The sequence below is a fragment of the Panthera tigris genome, chromosome D3, assembly GCF_018350195.1.
Source record: "Panthera tigris isolate Pti1 chromosome D3, P.tigris_Pti1_mat1.1, whole genome shotgun sequence".
NCBI lineage: Eukaryota > Metazoa > Chordata > Mammalia > Carnivora > Felidae > Panthera > Panthera tigris.
Genome location: NC_056671.1, coordinates 18,656,733 through 18,673,185, shown reverse-complemented (window position 1 = coordinate 18,673,185; position 16,453 = coordinate 18,656,733). Strand labels below are relative to the sequence as shown.

General features: G+C 47.3%; 1 protein-coding gene across 1 annotated transcript in view; it reads right to left on the bottom strand.

The window, feature by feature from the left end:
- Window positions 1-868: 868 nt before the first annotated feature.
- The window catches only part of ANKRD13A (ankyrin repeat domain 13A), a 32,987-nt gene continuing 17,402 nt past the window's right edge, over window positions 869-16,453 (bottom strand). The window contains exons 6-15 of the mRNA XM_007092348.2: window positions 15,929-16,118; window positions 12,022-12,088; window positions 10,574-10,655; window positions 9,670-9,731; window positions 8,593-8,723; window positions 7,926-8,083; window positions 7,101-7,214; window positions 5,276-5,436; window positions 3,657-3,724; window positions 869-2,937 (exon numbers count right to left, since the gene is read on the bottom strand). Coding sequence (XP_007092410.2) covers window positions 2,742-2,937; window positions 3,657-3,724; window positions 5,276-5,436; window positions 7,101-7,214; window positions 7,926-8,083; window positions 8,593-8,723; window positions 9,670-9,731; window positions 10,574-10,655; window positions 12,022-12,088; window positions 15,929-16,118 — 1,229 coding nt within the window. The 3' untranslated portion in view covers window positions 869-2,741. The remainder of the gene's footprint in view (window positions 2,938-3,656; window positions 3,725-5,275; window positions 5,437-7,100; window positions 7,215-7,925; window positions 8,084-8,592; window positions 8,724-9,669; window positions 9,732-10,573; window positions 10,656-12,021; window positions 12,089-15,928; window positions 16,119-16,453) is intronic.

Genomic DNA, 16,453 nt, shown 5'->3' with positions numbered 1-16,453 from the left:
CTTTGTCTTTGAGGTCTTCCACGTTCAGCAGGAAAGTGGTGGTTTGGCAAGTCCCTGTCCCCTGGTGTCATGTACACACTTAGCTTCCTCAACAGATCCCTCACGTTACGCGTGCTCCGGGCACAGAGTGTCGAGCACTTTGTTGTACTTAGCTCCTAGCACTGTCTTACGTGCAGAAGTTGCTCGGCCGGGCCCCCTAAGCTTTAATGAACCTAAAGGTAAAGAAACCGTTAGTCTTTTAATTAAATAATCCAGCTACTGCCTCTCATGACTGACGACTAAGTTTTCTTCATGGTGTCCCTACCCCCACAACCCCTCCCCCCCCAGCTCAGTGTTATTTTACCCCCAAAAGCAGAGCAGCTCCTTCACATCTTCTGGGAAACACCAAGGCCTCGTTTCTGGAACCCAAACATTTTTTGCCGGTCACTGCCCTTTTTTTGTTTTAATCGCAACATAATTAGGTGTAGGATAAACCTGGAAGCCCCCACCCTCACCTCAACTTGTGAGGACAGCCTCATGAAGCATTTCAGCTTCAGAGGGGAGAGCGGATTCATTCGGTCACACGAGTGATCTGATGTCAGCCTGGCTCCCCGCGCTCCTCGAGGGCCGGCCATCTCCGGCAGGCGGACCGGGGTCTGGCGGCAGCCCCGGCACCAGCTGGCTTTTTAGTTTACTTCTGAAATGAGTAGCACTCGGTGTGTGGACCGTACGACCCGGGTGGGAAGGCTGGGAGGGGCAGGTCACCTTTGTCACATACTCTTGAGTATCGCAAGGCATCCTCGTGCTCCGGTCACGTACGTAACAGGAAGTGGGAGCGACCAGAGAAACCGTATGAAAAGGAAAAAAAAGACGCCAAGGCGGTCTAGGATATCGTACGAGCACCCTCTTGGGAAGCAATCTTTATTTGCATTTTACGAGAGTGGACACGTAAATGAAACACGCTGCAACGGTGGACACACGCTCAGTCCCTTTTTAACTGACTTCCTGGGGAGCCCAGGACCTCAGGAAGCACAACAATGGAATGCAAACACGGAAATTACTGATGATTCACCGCAGTGAGTAAACGACGTGGCCTAACTGCAGCTATTCCCAAGAAGCGTCTTCACGCAGGGAAAACGCTAGGTGAACGGGAGTGCCAAGCTGGGTCTTTGAAACGAATGTGACACTGCAGTACACTGGCCTTGTGTGCAGACAAAGAATCTTGGCCGGACCGTGACAGACAAGGCAGATGGTTATGTGGAATCAAAAGCACGGTTCTTTGTGGCTAAGAACGTTTTACTGGCAACGCTCACTGTAGGATACAGACGTTCACTCTAGCAGTAGTCTATGTCTCCCTTCCGATCCCTAAAGGAGCGCAACAGATAGGAAATAGATGCAGAACGAAGGGGGCTGTTGTTTCCAGGGCATTTCAGTGCAGCCTGTGGGGACGAAGAGGCGGGCCAGAGGGATGGTGCCCTCATCTCTGTTCCCCTGGCTTCTTCCGTTGTGTTGTGCGATGGTTATTTACAGAAGGGTCAGATAAAATCGTTAACTACTAAAGGTATCCAAAAGAGGCCTGAGAAAAATCTGGTTAAAATGTATAACCTTGTATTGCTACTGATGGGAGGAGTTGTTTTTATATCTTTTAAAAACAATAAAAAGATTCTGTTAAAAAATATATTTATCCAGAAAGATGCTGACTTGAACTCTAAAAAGCGATGCGGAGTCATCATTTTCCCTTTGGAACACAGAGCTACTCTTCTAACTGCAAGTCTACCCCTTCCTCTGTAGTGAGCCCAGGCCCGCGGGGGGGCCGTCCTAGGCCTCGACGTGGAAATCTTTCACGAGGGAGGGTGTGGAACACACCTGGTTTTGGTTCTGGGCTGTCCCGCTGTGTTGGCCAGCCTGCCCCATTCAACAACAAGCCTCAGGCTCTCCTAGCTGCTCCTTCAGGGCCAGGATTAGCTGCCTTGGATTTAGCCTGGAAGATCCTGCTCTCAAAGGAACCGCCTTTATAAATTCAACTCAGACCCCTCAGTAAGTGGAGTGAGGTGGTTTGAAACTATTGGTAATTTTTAAGGCTAAGGCAACATCCGTGGTCATTTGTATATCCTAATGTGATGCAAATAGCCCTAATCTAAAACCTGTCCTGTACATGTCTCCTCTTTAACTTTAGCTGGGGGTGGAAGGAATGGACGAAGGTGGAGAAGGAGGAGGAACAGTGATAGTGTCCTAGAAACCCTGTATAAAGGTAAAAACAAAAGAGTAGATCGGCACAGATTATCCATTTCTTTGGTGAACTGTAAAGAAGCGTCTCATAAATTCTCATAAACCACGCTCTAAAAAGGCTGCTGCTCTCATATATAAAAGCACCCTGACTCTGCAATAACTTGTTTTGTTATCACTCCTTGGTAAAAAGTAATCTACAAACTCGCGGGGATTGGGGTTTTTGTCTAAAGCTGGTAGTAAAAACGTGACCTGCAAGCCAATACAGCTAATGGAAAGTGACGATGCTCTCCTCCCCTTAGCCTGGAGATGGGGCCTGCCGGTCCCCAGCCCCTTTCCAGGGGGAGGGTCGTGGGTGGGCCCGGGAGCCCCTGGTCTTGCACCTCTGAGTAAAGAAAGGGCAGCTGCTGTCTGCCACATACGTGCGAGGCTGCGAGGCGCAGGCCCTCAGCCCCGGGGCACTGGTGACGCAGCACTGGCGCGCAGCTCGCGTGCAGCCCAGAACCTCCGCTGGGCGCGGCCGTGGGCACAAAGGTCTATTTGTCAGTCAGAGACAGCTGTAAGACCTGCTGGAGCTCCGCCTCCTCCTCCCGAAGCCGGAGCTCCCGCTCCTCCAGCTCTTTGGCAGAGAGCTCCATGGCCAGCTGCAAGTCGCTGTCAAAACGGCTTGTCTCGCTCATAGCACCAGGGCACAGGCCTTCCGTGCTGGTGAGGAGGCTCTCCTGGATGGCCCTGCGGTAGAAGGAAGAGGGGGAGGAAGACCGATCAGCAGCAGCATCTACAGTTGACCGCTCACCGAGAGGACCCCACGCCAGGGACCTGATCGGCACTGCACGTGCACCGTGCCATTCAATCCCACAGAACCCTGGAGGCGTGGGTGCCGTGGACAGGGGAGAAGCCCAAGGCGCAGAGAGGTAAAGAAACCTGCCCGAGATCACCCAGCTACTAAGTGATGGGGTGAGGAATGGCACTTGATCTCTTTTAAAGCAAAACCCAAGTTCTTCAACAGGCTTTCGTTTCTGCCTGGAGTATGTGAAAATACTTACAGAATAAAGGTTTCCAGTGTCTACCACCCCCTCCTTTAAAAAGATAATCTACTTGTGTCTGTAGCTGTTCCCCAAAGCCTCATCATTTTTAAAATCGTATAAACTTCCCACGGAGGGTTTCTCAGACCCTGTGTAATCATACATTCTTTGTAGAAGATCAGGCCGATCCAAAAGCCATTAACTAGGCACCTTTCTGCCAATGGCACTGGCCTGGGACTAGTCCACAAACAACTCTATCAACGGTTCCTGGAAACAAGGCTACCAAGCGTTTAGAACTACTTTAGCGAGCAACTGCCACAAGAAGAAGCAGAAGAGCCAACTCTCAAGTCTCTCCTGCCAGGCAGGATGCTGGCACCAAGTGCCTATGTCCACCTGGGTGTAATCACTAAGAGTCATGCCAGTCACCTCTCAAACTGGGCGTCATAGGCGTATGTCTGGTTGATCCCTCCATTCGAAGCTGGTCCTGAAAGTTCCTACAAAAAACAAATGTGATGGACATGAATACCTCCTAGAAGGAACAGGTGTCGTACCGATTAGGAAATGGAAGTGGCAAGAACAAAACTGGAAATGTTGACATGCCCATTATTGGTGGCACTGTGTGAAAAACGAACAGGGACTTGGGTCATCTCAAAAACGACACCTAACTGTCAGGTGGTATATGGTATGCTGCTGTGATGAACACCCACAGCCTCTCATACTTGACACAAAACAGTCTATCAGAACAGCTCTGGGCAAAGTTTAAATGAACAAAGCAGACAACTCCTTTAAGCAAGGTGACACTACCTAATTCAATATTTGTCATCTTTGACTCTGGCTACTCCCCTTTGCAAAATTTATGCTCAACAAAGGTTTATGCAGGTATTAGGGGGGAAAATAAGCTCACTATTTGAGGGGAAGGAGAGCGTACTGGACTGACCGTGATGTCCAGGCACTGAGTCTTCTCCCAGGAGGCCTCACAAAGGGAATATGCTGGCCGTGGGTGTGGTCCTTGGCCCAGCAGCAACTGAATGGTTCTAAGAATGGAGCCATGGGAAATGGACGTGGGTAGGGCTCACACTGCCCAGTCTCTGAGTCTCCAGAATAAAACCAGAATGCCAAAAATCTGAGCTTGGACACCGGAGCGTTGAGAGGGTGCCCCTCTCAAAGCTTAGCCGACCTGTGAGTGCGGGGGCTGGGGCCGCTTCACCACGGAATTTCCACTCTGCAAACATGCTGGACGAATGATGGAAGGAAACAAGAAACAAACCAACAGACAGGCTCCCGGAGCCCAGGACACGCCAAAAGGTGGTGGAAACAGAAGCAGTCCGGACCCCAGCAGTGTCAAGGAGAGCCACGGGGGGGCAGGGATGGAAGGACTTGATGTTGGGCGAGGGGACCACACTGTCGGGATGGAAGGACTGATGTTGGGCGAGGAGACCTGGGGAAAGACTCACCTGAAAAGACAGAGGGCAAGTGTTCTCATGCTGGTCTGCCCTATCCTTAGCTCCACCCTTAGCTAGGCACTCTGCCAGAGTTTGGGATTATGCCCCTTACAATGCAATAAAACATTTGAGCAAAAAACAAAATTTAACAAAGAACCAGCCACTGTTTTCATCACACACTTACTGAGCGGCCACAACAGTGTGACTGGTCTGCCATGGGAAGAAAGCTGGGATTTAAATCCACATGCAGTCTTATGAGACCTACCAACACATGGACGATATTCCAGAAAAAGTACAATGATGTGAACTGGCATGGACTTACAGTTTCAGTACTAGAAACTTAGCACACTCCATCTGACAAATACATGGTTATTGGCTGCATGGGTGAACCTGGAAGGAAAGTCTATCAGGAGACATCCTGTGAATGCTCCTAACGGGGGCTGTGCAGATGGTGTCATGTAAGATGCTTTTGTGGAAGACCAGGTGCAGAAAATATCTCTGTAAATACCGTGACTACACCAAACTCGTTATGTAGGGTGAGTCTTCTGAGTTAGCTAAAACTGGAAACCTCCCCTTCCCTGCCATTTGTTCTGATAAAGGCACCTGGCTCCTGCTGGACTCCAGTAAACTCTGCTGGATGGCAAACTGCATTATCTCGTAATCTTCGTCTTGTAAATGCACATTTCTGCCATTGTCTTGAACGTGATAAGATTCCGGGATTTCAAAAACAGACTGATCAACCTCAAAGTTTGTGACCTGGGAAGCTGAAACACAAGGGGTGACAGTCCGGTGCCTGAATCAGTAAAATGAAGTTCCATTTTACGTTTATAATTTAAAATTTAAAAAAAATTGTTTTTAATGTTTATTCACCCTTGAGAGACAGAAACAGAGCATGAGTGGGGGAAGGGCAGAGAGAGAGAGGGAGACACCGAATCTGAAGCAAGCTCCAGGCTCTGAGCTGTCAGCACAGAGCCCGACACGGGGCTTGAACCCACAGACTGTGAGATTGTGACCTGAGCTGAAGTCGGACTCAACTGACTGAGCCACCTAGGCACCCCCGTTTATAATTTAAAATTTATAAAAACATTTTCAGTTAAAAAAATGAGAGAATTAAAATGATTAAAATCAAGGCTTGCTATTATGTGAGAGATTTTGAGAAAGAAAAACCTTGACAGAGAAAAGTACCAAAATACCGCCTTTTTGTTTTTGTTTTTTTAATTTTAGTAATAAAATTAACTCATAGTCAAGAAAAATAAAGATTTCTCTCTCTCTCTCCACCCTCTTTCTCTTATTTCCAAAGTCCAGAGGTAACCAGTGTTTACTTGTATGTCTTTTGAGGAATGCAGTGCATATGTGTGTATACTCAGTCACATCAAGATCTCTTTGTATTTTTTCCTTTTTATGAAATATGGTAAACACATGAAAAAAGTATAGGTCTGTAAACTAAAATAAAAAGATAATAACATGTCTATGTATCCCTCAACTAGCCCAAGACACAGAACACTATTTTTTACACAGTGAAAAAAAACAAAAACGAAAACAAATTGTTATGTTTCTATAAACTATCAATGAGTAACTAGAAAATAAAATTGAGTAAATAATCCATTTACAGTAGCATCCAAAAGAATTTGGATGGAAGGTAAGGGAGCCTAAGGAAATTTTGGGGGGTAACAGAATTATTCTACATCTTGATTGTGGTGGTGGTTACATGGGTACACACGTTTGTTAAAATGAACTAGGGGCACTGAACTAGGGGCACCTGAGTGGCTAGTTGAGCTTCCAACTCTTGATTTTGGCTCAGGTCATGATCCCAGGGTTGTTGAGGTTGTGCCCCTCATCAGGCTCTGCACTGACAGCGCAGAACCTGACTGGGATTCTCTCTACCCCTCCCCAACTCACTTTCCCTCAAAATAAGTAAATAAACTGTAAAATACATAAACTAAGGGCAGCTGGGTGGCTCAGTCAGTTAAGCGTTGACTTTGGCTCAGGTCATGATCTTGAAGTTCTTGAGTTTGAGCCCTGCATCGGGCTTTCTGCTGTCAGCACAGAGCCAACTTTGGATCTGCCCTTCTCTCTCCACCCCTCTCCCGCTTATGCTCTCTCTCAAAAATAAAATAAAATATACATTTTTAAAAAATGCACTGAACTGTCACACTTACAGTGGGAGCATTCATACACCTCAATAAAGTTGGGTCTTAGGACTATGCTGTCTTTTTAATACAAGTGGGGTCATATTCTACAAGTTGTTTTTTCACGCACTCTAAATGAAATCTAAACTTTTCTCTCATTCAGAGCAGAGATCTACTTCATAAGACACTCCAATGTCAAAGTGAATAATTAGTTTATAATAACTGAATATGTGTGTGTGTGTGTGTGTGTGTGTGTGTGTGTGTGTGTTTTAAATCACAAAGCCCCAACTTTTCTTTACCTGAATCCACCTGGGTCCCCTCCACATTCTGAGATCCAGTTTCTTCAGCAGTGCTACAGCCATTAACGTTTCCAAATGTAATCCGTGCATTTAAGACATGAAACAAAGGAATTTCTAACAAAATAAAAGCTTTTATAAATAAACTTTATGCGAATAATAACAGTAGCCATCATTTTCTGAGTGCTTACAGTGCTAGTAAATACTTTTTATAAGTCAATGTCAAATACTTTTTATAAGTAGGACTTCCCTAACATAACAACCCTCCCCGATATACAGATGGGGAAACTGAGATTCAGAGAGGTTAAGCAACTTTTCCTAGATCACAGTGAATAAGTGGTTGAGCCGGCATTGAACAATGTGTCACAAATATGCAACTGTCCAAAATTTAAGTTCCTTACAAGTTGTATGTGTTATAGATGGTGTTAGGCATTCCAGTGCGGGCCCTAAAACATACTGATGGTGTCCACGGTCTTCCTCAAGAAACTATCTGATCTGATGCTTAACTTAAGTAAGGTTTGACATGAAAACAATGAAGGTGTCACATTTTTGTGCCTTTTTACATCTGTTAGCATCATCGGTAAATAGAAGTGGTGGCTGGGGGATCTAATTCTGACATGCAAAAGAACCAAGAACCATGACACTTCTCCAGCCGTGGTAAGCGAGAGGGTAACTGTGGCCTGCTCCATCAGGTCTGCTACCTTTGCCTGATCATTTGATCAGCTGCCGCCTGCTACCTTTGCCTCAAATGCTCCGAAGCCCGGAAGCACATCCTGTCACCCACAAAAGCCTACAGATGCTCCGGGGTTTCCAGATGGTAGACGGTACCTATCTTGACAGGAAATCCAGGTGGGAACTCCAGCTTGATGAAATCTCTGAGCCGCGCAAAGTGAGCGCTAGTTCGGGCCATGAGGTCAATGATGGGGACGACCTGCTCCACGAGGGACAACGGAAAGTCCTCGCACATCCACAGCATCGCTTTAAACCTGCGGGACCGACCGACACAAGGCTGAGGCCGTCGTCCCCAGAGAAATGGGACCGCTTCTACGCAGCCAGCTAGACAACACCAGCTTCCTCACTGCCCCGTCTGCCCAGTCACCGTACTTCTCTTAATGCGGAGCAGGGAAGGGGCGAGACCCGTGAAGAATGCAGATCACCGTGCAATCTGGCAATCAGGAGAAACGGCCTGCCCTGTGACCTCCCCCTGCAGCAGTCTGAATTGACTGAAGAAGCTGACAGCTGGTGCGATCATTTCATTTGATCAGCTGAAGCTTGTTGGCAGCAAAAAACACAAGGAATTCTTACATCCCATCTCTATTCTATTTGGAGAAGGGCTTAATAAGAAGATGGGCAATCTACTGTTAGCTTTTATCAGGTGAAGTAACTTCAAATTATGTTTAAAGGAAGGGGACACAAAAATGACAACAGGACACCAGGAAACAGCAGAACTTCTGAGACAAGAATCTGTAAGCTGAAAATGGCCGCTGAGTCTTACTTTTGCGTTCTAATCGTGAGCTCCTTCGGCCTTCCGATGTCCCGGTCTTTCAGATCAAACTCTTCATTAAAGTATTCATCCGGCGTGATGGCCGTGGGGTTGTTGGCGGTGGCACACTCTGTGGTGAGGTCCTGCCGAGCCAGAACTCGGGGGAATTAGAAATGCCAAATGGTGCTCCCAAGTGGAGGCCTACAGCACTCAGCCTCTGAGGCGGACACGTTAACCAACTACAGATCAGGAAGTTCGAGTCATTTCCTCTCCCCTTTTCTTTCAGTGACTGCGCTGAAAATCTATAAAGGCATTATGTAGCAAGCCTAATGGGTTTCCCCGTGTCAAAACATTTCTCCGCTCTCCTTTGCATTTTTATCTCCTGATTATAGAAACAGAGAAAGAAATATCTGACAGCATGGAAGATCTGGAAGGCATGGGAGTTTAAGTTCCACATCTGTCATGCTCTCGCTCAGGACACTGGAAAGGGAATCTCATTTCTCTGACCCTCTGCGATCGACTGTACCAACTTCATGTAGTTAGAAATGTAGAAATGTAGTTAGAAATTTCTGATCAAGTCAGAAAATGTCTGTGAAGGCACTCGGTTGAAATAAAAAGTCCTGAATCCTGTTTAAGTTTACAGATGAGAAGGCACCTTCTACAGTCACAACCCTCCTCTAAAATTTTTACCTGCAAGATTCATCTAATTCTCTTCTAAATTTTTTTTTCAACGTTTTTTATTTATTTTTGGGACAGAGAGACAGAGCATGAACGGGGGAGGGGCAGAGAGAGAGAGGGAGACACAGAATCGGAAACAGGCTCCAGGCTCCGAGCCATCAGCCCAGAGCCTGACGCGGGGCTCGAACTCACGGACCGCGAGATCGTGACCTGGCTGAAGTCGGACGCTTAACCGACTGCGCCACCCAGGCGCCCCTCTAATTCTCTTCTAAAAGAGTATCTCGAGTTTTGGCTTGGGAGCGCTCTTCAGCATTGCAGCCAGAGTGGCCTGTTCAGGATTCAGTAAATGCCATCGCGGCACAGAAAAGTCATGTCCTTTGTTGAACCTGAGAACTCGCTGCTTCCACTTACCCCTTGAGCACCAAACTGGTGTTCCACGGTTCCCAGCAAAGACTCCAGGGGGTTCCTGTCCGCTACAGAAGGGGGGAAAGGTTTAATGTCTAATATTATACCTTACTTGTGACTACAGAAAGAGATTCTCATGCTATCTTAAAGTTTTGGATCCCAGCCACCTACATCAGGAAGTCCATTTATGGATAGGGTGGCAAAATCATCCACAGTCAACCATCGGCTAATTTATCCCTTCTAGGACATACTTTTTATCAGGGTCTCTAACCTAGATGAACAACAGCTACAAGAAGTAAAGCAGAAAAGCAGCAAGAGTTTGGATTCAGGAGTGAGGCTGACTGGGCCGCAGGGTCCTTATCTGTCAAACCAGAGTCCTGGTGGCAGTGGGGGCGGCAAACAGTAACTGAGCGCTGGCCTCACTGAGGGAACGTCTCAAAGGTTTGCGTGAGGAAGCTCATCTCATCCTCCCAAGCACCGCCGTTTCACTGCTGAGGGACCTGAGCCACAGAGGGTGCAGGTAACTTCACAAGGCCACAAGACTGGCCACCGGTGGGGCTGTGCGAGAACAACCACGTATTGGCAATGCTTTGGCTCACAGCCCCGGTTCTGTCCAAATCTTTCACGGTGAGAGTTTGGACTAAATCACTCATTCTGGTGAGAACTAGTCTCCGATATCCTTAACTACCTTCCCTGCCTTCTTGTTTCTTCGGCAACGATTCGCCTGAATGGCTTTAACTCCCCTTGAAGCTAACTACAGGTAATACCTTCAAGAACAGGTCAGTCTAAAGGAGACTTTTGTAAAAAGGAAGTTAGGGCGAGGATTAGCCTGACCTGATCATGTTAACCCCCAAAATGAACGAAACCAACAAAGGCTCTCTCTAGCCTAAGGAAAAGCGGGGAGAATTACCTTTGTATCTCTTTTTTTCTTCCTCGGTCAGGTGTTCTGTCCGGATTTTGGTTATCACACTCACATTGTTTACTGTGTAAACCTTGGGAAACGTGTGCAAAAGAAAACAGTGACACAGGGAATCAAAACTCAAAAAATAAGCATAGCAAGAGCAAGAATGCTGAAGCCAAAAAATAAAGAAAAGAAAAAAAAAATTCCAGCAAAATAAAAATGAGAAATGGTTGACAATCATTAGGATCCCTCCGAGAAAATATACAAGCTAATCAACTTAGAAATGCATCAGCAACTACTTGGCATCTCTGACAGTTTTAAAGACCGAGGAGTAAACGGGGCAGGGACGGGCTGCATCTCCCTGCCTGCCCTTTGTGTTGCTAATCGCTCTCAAACAAATGTCCTGATGTTGAGGCCTCCCAGCTGGATTTCTAGCGCTAAGGCACCCAAACTGGCCCCACGTACTTCTCTGCTGATTTGTGGCGATCTTATAATAGGACGGACTTAGACAGCCATCTGCTGGGCAGAAGGAAAACGGAATGAACACAAGGTTCTCTCTACCTGTGAGGCTTCAGAGGAAACCAGCGAGTCACTACTTAAAAGGGATTCCATCGATGGACAAAAAATTATTTTCACCGCCAGAGTGAATGCTCTGTTGTCAAGGTTGACTGAGAAATTTGGGGGTCTGGAAGATCAAATCTCACGGTAAACAGAGAATTAGCTGTATGCCATACGTGGATTCCCAACGTTCAAAGACTGAGGAAGCAGTGGAACGACTGTGTCTAAATGTGTCTCGCTGAGCATGACGTAAGCCTCTTTGCCCCCTCCGAGGTCACCAGAGGATCCTGCGGCACCGCACTCCGGCATGGGAGCCATCAGTCCCTGCTGTACTGCAGGGCTAACGAAAGGCCAGGAGACAGAGGCGTCCCAGCTAACAAGATGCCAGATGACTCGACTGACAGTTGTCTGCACTATGACAACTACGTTCTTAACGCACTGATGTCATGTAAGTGGGTGTCAGGCCACTGGGTCCAATTAGGCTGACTACGAAAATGGAGGCTCATTAAAGCTACTTTACTTTTTTTTTTTTTTTTTTTAACCCACTCAGGTTATTAAAAAAAAAAAAAAAAAGATCAACATGCAGGTTTCAGTCTAATCCTTTCTTTTTCTGCTTAAAGAATTAAAGGAACAGTCACTCCTCTGGGGACAACTGGCACCCGGGTTCATTTCTCTACGACATAGTTTCTCTTTTGGCATACCTAGGGACCTCCTCAGGACATGCGAGCCCATTTTCTGCACATCAGATCAGATACAAATCCACGTGAGAGACACTAAGCAGCATTTTTTCCCCCAGAGCATCTCCATGGCACAGATGCATGAAAAAATCTGAACAGACTCCTCATTTGCATAGAAGCTAAATAGCTATATTAAATCTTATTTTAAGAGTTTCCTTTTACCTTTGCTTCGTAACCATTAACAACTTCTGCTTTATCTGTCCTCCAGCCCCAGAATCCGGATTTAGTTCTGATAAAAAGTGAACACCACAAATTTCTACATGTACAATATGCCATTCAGATTTATCCCTGCAGCCTTTACAGTTTATTTCCCCCAGCTTAAGTTGGTGAAGGACACTTGGAGATTACGGTCCTATTGTCCACAAAAGGATGCTCTCAGTGACAGATGGCTTAAGTAGCCCCACCCCCTCCCACTGTTACTAATCAGCTCGCCTCACCCCTGGCATAGAAAGCCTCCGTTCTTGGCGTCTTTACAAAAACTGCCAGCACAGGCGACAAAGGTGGTGACATTGACTGGACAGCTGTCCTAAAGAAATGAGTGACGATGACCAGCGTCCAGGGGCTTGCCACGAGGTGGTATCTGGGTCAGAGCATTTATCCGGATCACCTTAACTGTGGGTATGGACATCAGTGGCTCTGTCCCCATGAGCAGCCACATCTCAACTGAGGAATTCTTAGAACAACGAGGCACAGACCATCCTGCTCCTCAGGAGAGAGCGGGTGGGGCAGGAACTCCTCACTGTGGCGAGCTGCTTGGAGAAGCCATTAATGCCTGCAAAATGGCTTGGGAGTCATACGTTTTACCAGGTTTGGTGCAGCAGGGGAAAGGATGTTGAAAGCAGTTTTCCAGCCCACACAATGACTCCAGGTCTGTAGGACTGCTATTAAAGTAGCCTAGCATCCCAGCAGCAACGACAGCACTGCTAAAGTGCCTGAAAACCCAGTTATTCGACTCAACATACTCCTGGGGAAAAATGCATTTAGGAACCAAGAGCAGCCAAGAGGTTCTGGTTCTTTTTCAAAGCAGCGCGTCCTGGGAAATACTACCACTCACAGGGAAGCCCTGAAAAGCCTGGTCTGCCCTTTTGTCTAGGACATCACATCCTAGCTCCACTGTGACTGCTGCACTTGGCCCTGCGTAGGACAACTGCCTGCCTTCCACCCTGACCCCAGAGGAAAGTGGGGACATCACGCAGGAAGCTCCGGGAGCCAGCAGATTAGCCAGCTCACAAAGATCCGTGTAATTTGCGTCTCGTGTTTCCAGTTTCATTAGTCCAGACAGGGCATACAGAGTTTTATGTGTATGTTACAGCTCATCAGAGAAAGGAAGGACCAGGGCTTTAATTTTCCAAGTAGTTGTCCACAATTAGTGCAGCATGACCCACGGAGGGAGAGAGGGAAACCCCAAAGGGATTACACCAAATGCTAGCTATCTCCACTTTACACTTCAGAAACAAAACCGCAATCCTGGGGGCGGGGGGGGGGGCAGGGTCCACACTGATTAACAAACCAGAGTCCCCTCTTAGGCTTCAATAATTGAAAATCAAGATCGTCCTTTTATAGTTAACAAAGTCAGTCCTCGGTTCCTTGCCTTTCACCTAGTCACTTGATATTCTGGCCTGGGAAAGGACTGCTTTCTGGCACACGGTCTGCCGAGGTACCAAAGGATGACTCCATCTGCCCCACTTCATCCCGTGAGCATGCTGGGGAGACGGAGCCGCCCCCTCTCCCTGGAGACCACTAGGCTGCTCACTCCTTTGCATCCGCTCAACTGGCAATCCTGGCTGCTCTGCCTCCCTTTCCATCCCCACGCTGACAGCTTGGTTATTAAATTCGGCATCCTATTTTAAGCCCAAAATTCTAATAACTCCTCAACCCTTGATTAACTTTAGGCACAGAGGCATCTGAAGATGACAGGGCAAGACCCAGCTCCCCCTCTGCATTTTTACCTCTGCCCTTCTCCGCTGAGGCTGCCACACCAAAAGCCGCTGAGCAAGCCCTGTGGCTTGGAGGCTGCTATGCAATTCAGAGAGAGGCTCTGAGGGCAGCAGAGAATGTTCTGTTTTAGGTTGCCAGAGCATACTCTTTCAGAGAAGAGAAAAACCCAGACTGCAGCCAGAGGGGACATACTGGCAGGCCAAAAACTCATGCAGGAAGCAAGCATCAAGCTCTCAGCAACAGATCAGAAGAAAGAAATGGATGAAAACGACTCTCCTAAGAGAGCACACCTTCTGAAGTCAATCAAACGCATGCTCCCACCTCCAGTAAGGAGGTGTGCACTTTCTCTACCAGCAAATCTCACACTCAAGTGGCTCAAACCCTTGCTCGATGCATAAGCAGCTCACTGACTGCATATACTGAGTTCTGAGCACCACAGAAAAAAAGCAGCTGTTTTCCAGAAATCCTCTCAGAGACCCACTGTCAGTTGCCAAAGGAGGTTAACCTGAACCGTCTGAAGAACTAGTGACCATACAAATCCCAGAGGTGCCTCAGCCCTCAGTAAAAATGGGAAGTGCCACCGTTTCCCATTTGCCCTCCGTGGGGTAGCCGCCAGTAATGGGCACACGCTTTGTAAGTTACATGTCAGAACAGTGACTCTAGCAACTCTGCCGATGACCCAGAGGGAACGGCGGCTCTCCTCATGGCATCGTAGAGTCGTGGGGGCTTTAGCAACGTCATCCCGAGATTCACTCCTTTCTTTCTTTCAGGTAAGGAAGCAGAAACGTGGAGAGACAGAGCCACCTCCCCAAAGCCACATGGTTACTTAGCAGCCCTGCCAATGGCATTCAGTCCTTCCAACTTCCACCTCCGCAGCCGGGCCGTGGCACTGAGGACAGGGCCCGCTATTTCCCAGCTTTACGAACAGAGCCCTTTGCTTCAGGGGCCCTCCCTGTCTACAGAGGTGTGTGCCGAAGCCTGAAGGAGTCTTCCCGAGATGCTACCAGGTAAAGCCACGGCCCATTCCTGACAGACAGCCGTCACCTGGCAAGGCTGGGGTGCCAGGAGACTGGTGATGGGGGACTGAGCCTGCCTCCCAGGGCTACCGCTGCCAACACAGCAGCAGTACTGGGACACCACGTGGGCTGGCATTTGGCTTTCTCTTCTACTGCTAACAGATGCCCTAATTCCACAGCTCCATCTAAATCAGAAGAAAAAGGGCACTTGAGTCTTATGTTTGACTCAACAGAAAAGTTTGTCTCAGTAACATATTTTATGGAAACAAAGAAGAAAAGAAAAAGGAAAAAAAAGAGGAGAGTTAGTATATCCATTAAGAGTAAAGAAAGCCTAGATCCAGGATAATGTGTGTCCACGTTAGCTCAGGTTATGCTGCTTTGGTTTACAGAGAGCTGGATGTGACATCCTAGGCAAACGCTCAGGGCTCTTACAGATTCCCTCAGCTCAGTGCGTTCTGTGGGGAAATCACTCAGGCTAACAGCTCTGACAGCTTTCGCTTGCCTTACATTCCGAACCTCTTCATGCCTCTGCAGGGCTCAGAGGCAGATGACCAGAGACAGTGTTCTCATCCAGGTGAACCAAGGCACAAACCTCTCCAGAAGCTTCTTCTGGTGGAGTCTGGAATAGAACTGCAATCCCTCCAGACTCTTGGCTCTAAACTATTAGGCCTCACAGGGGAAGAGAACCACATTTAACTATATGGTAAGAGTGGATCTGACTAGTATCAGTACAACCACAATCAATACTGGGTCAATTCTAGCTTCCAGAAACTCGCAAAGCTCCATGGTCTGGGACTAGGGGGTCTTGTGGGTCCCCAAACACCAAAACAAAAATAAAATTCAAGTAAAATCCATTAGAAAGGGCCCATAAAAGAGCATGAAGATGTTTCTCCAAGACTTAACCAACGTTAATGTCTATAAAATGATCTGTGAAAGAGGATGTCAGCTATGGCTTCTTTTTGGTTAGAACAGAGAGCAACTTGAAAATCCACTAGCGCTTATTATGCCGTATTAGAGAAATCCCAATCCACCCATAATTTCCAATTCATATCTACATGCCACCAAAGATGGCAGTAAAGGGATCAGACATTAAAATGCAGAACCTAAATGCGTACCTTTCAAAAGCAATATTTTTAGTATCGAGGCTGGTGTTAATGACTGGGCTCGTGAGCCGTCTCTCAACTTCCCTACTTTTTGGCTTCATCAAGTCCAGGGTGAGGCGCTCCATTTCTTGGGACAGGTCAAAGTGCTCGGTGGTGACCACCCTGTCATCATGGTTGACTTCCATCAGCTCCGCCCGGTTGTCTGTTAACGGAAACAAGAGCGTAACTAAGGGCCATGCCAGCAAGATGCAAAAACAAGGAAGCCTCAAAAGTTAAAATGCATTGTCTTTCACATTTGCCCCCCACCAAGGGCCACCTACCAGATAAAACCTGAATACTATGATTACTGACCACTTACTTACATGGGGATTATCCGGCCAGTTTGCCACAACCCACAGGAGGCTCGGGGCCGTCTTCCCCAAAGTTGCAGACATTTACAACAATATGCATTATTTGTTAGCAATACATCTGTGTACTTTTTAAAATATACCATTTACACAATTAACATAAATCATTTATGCACAACATTGGGCTGAC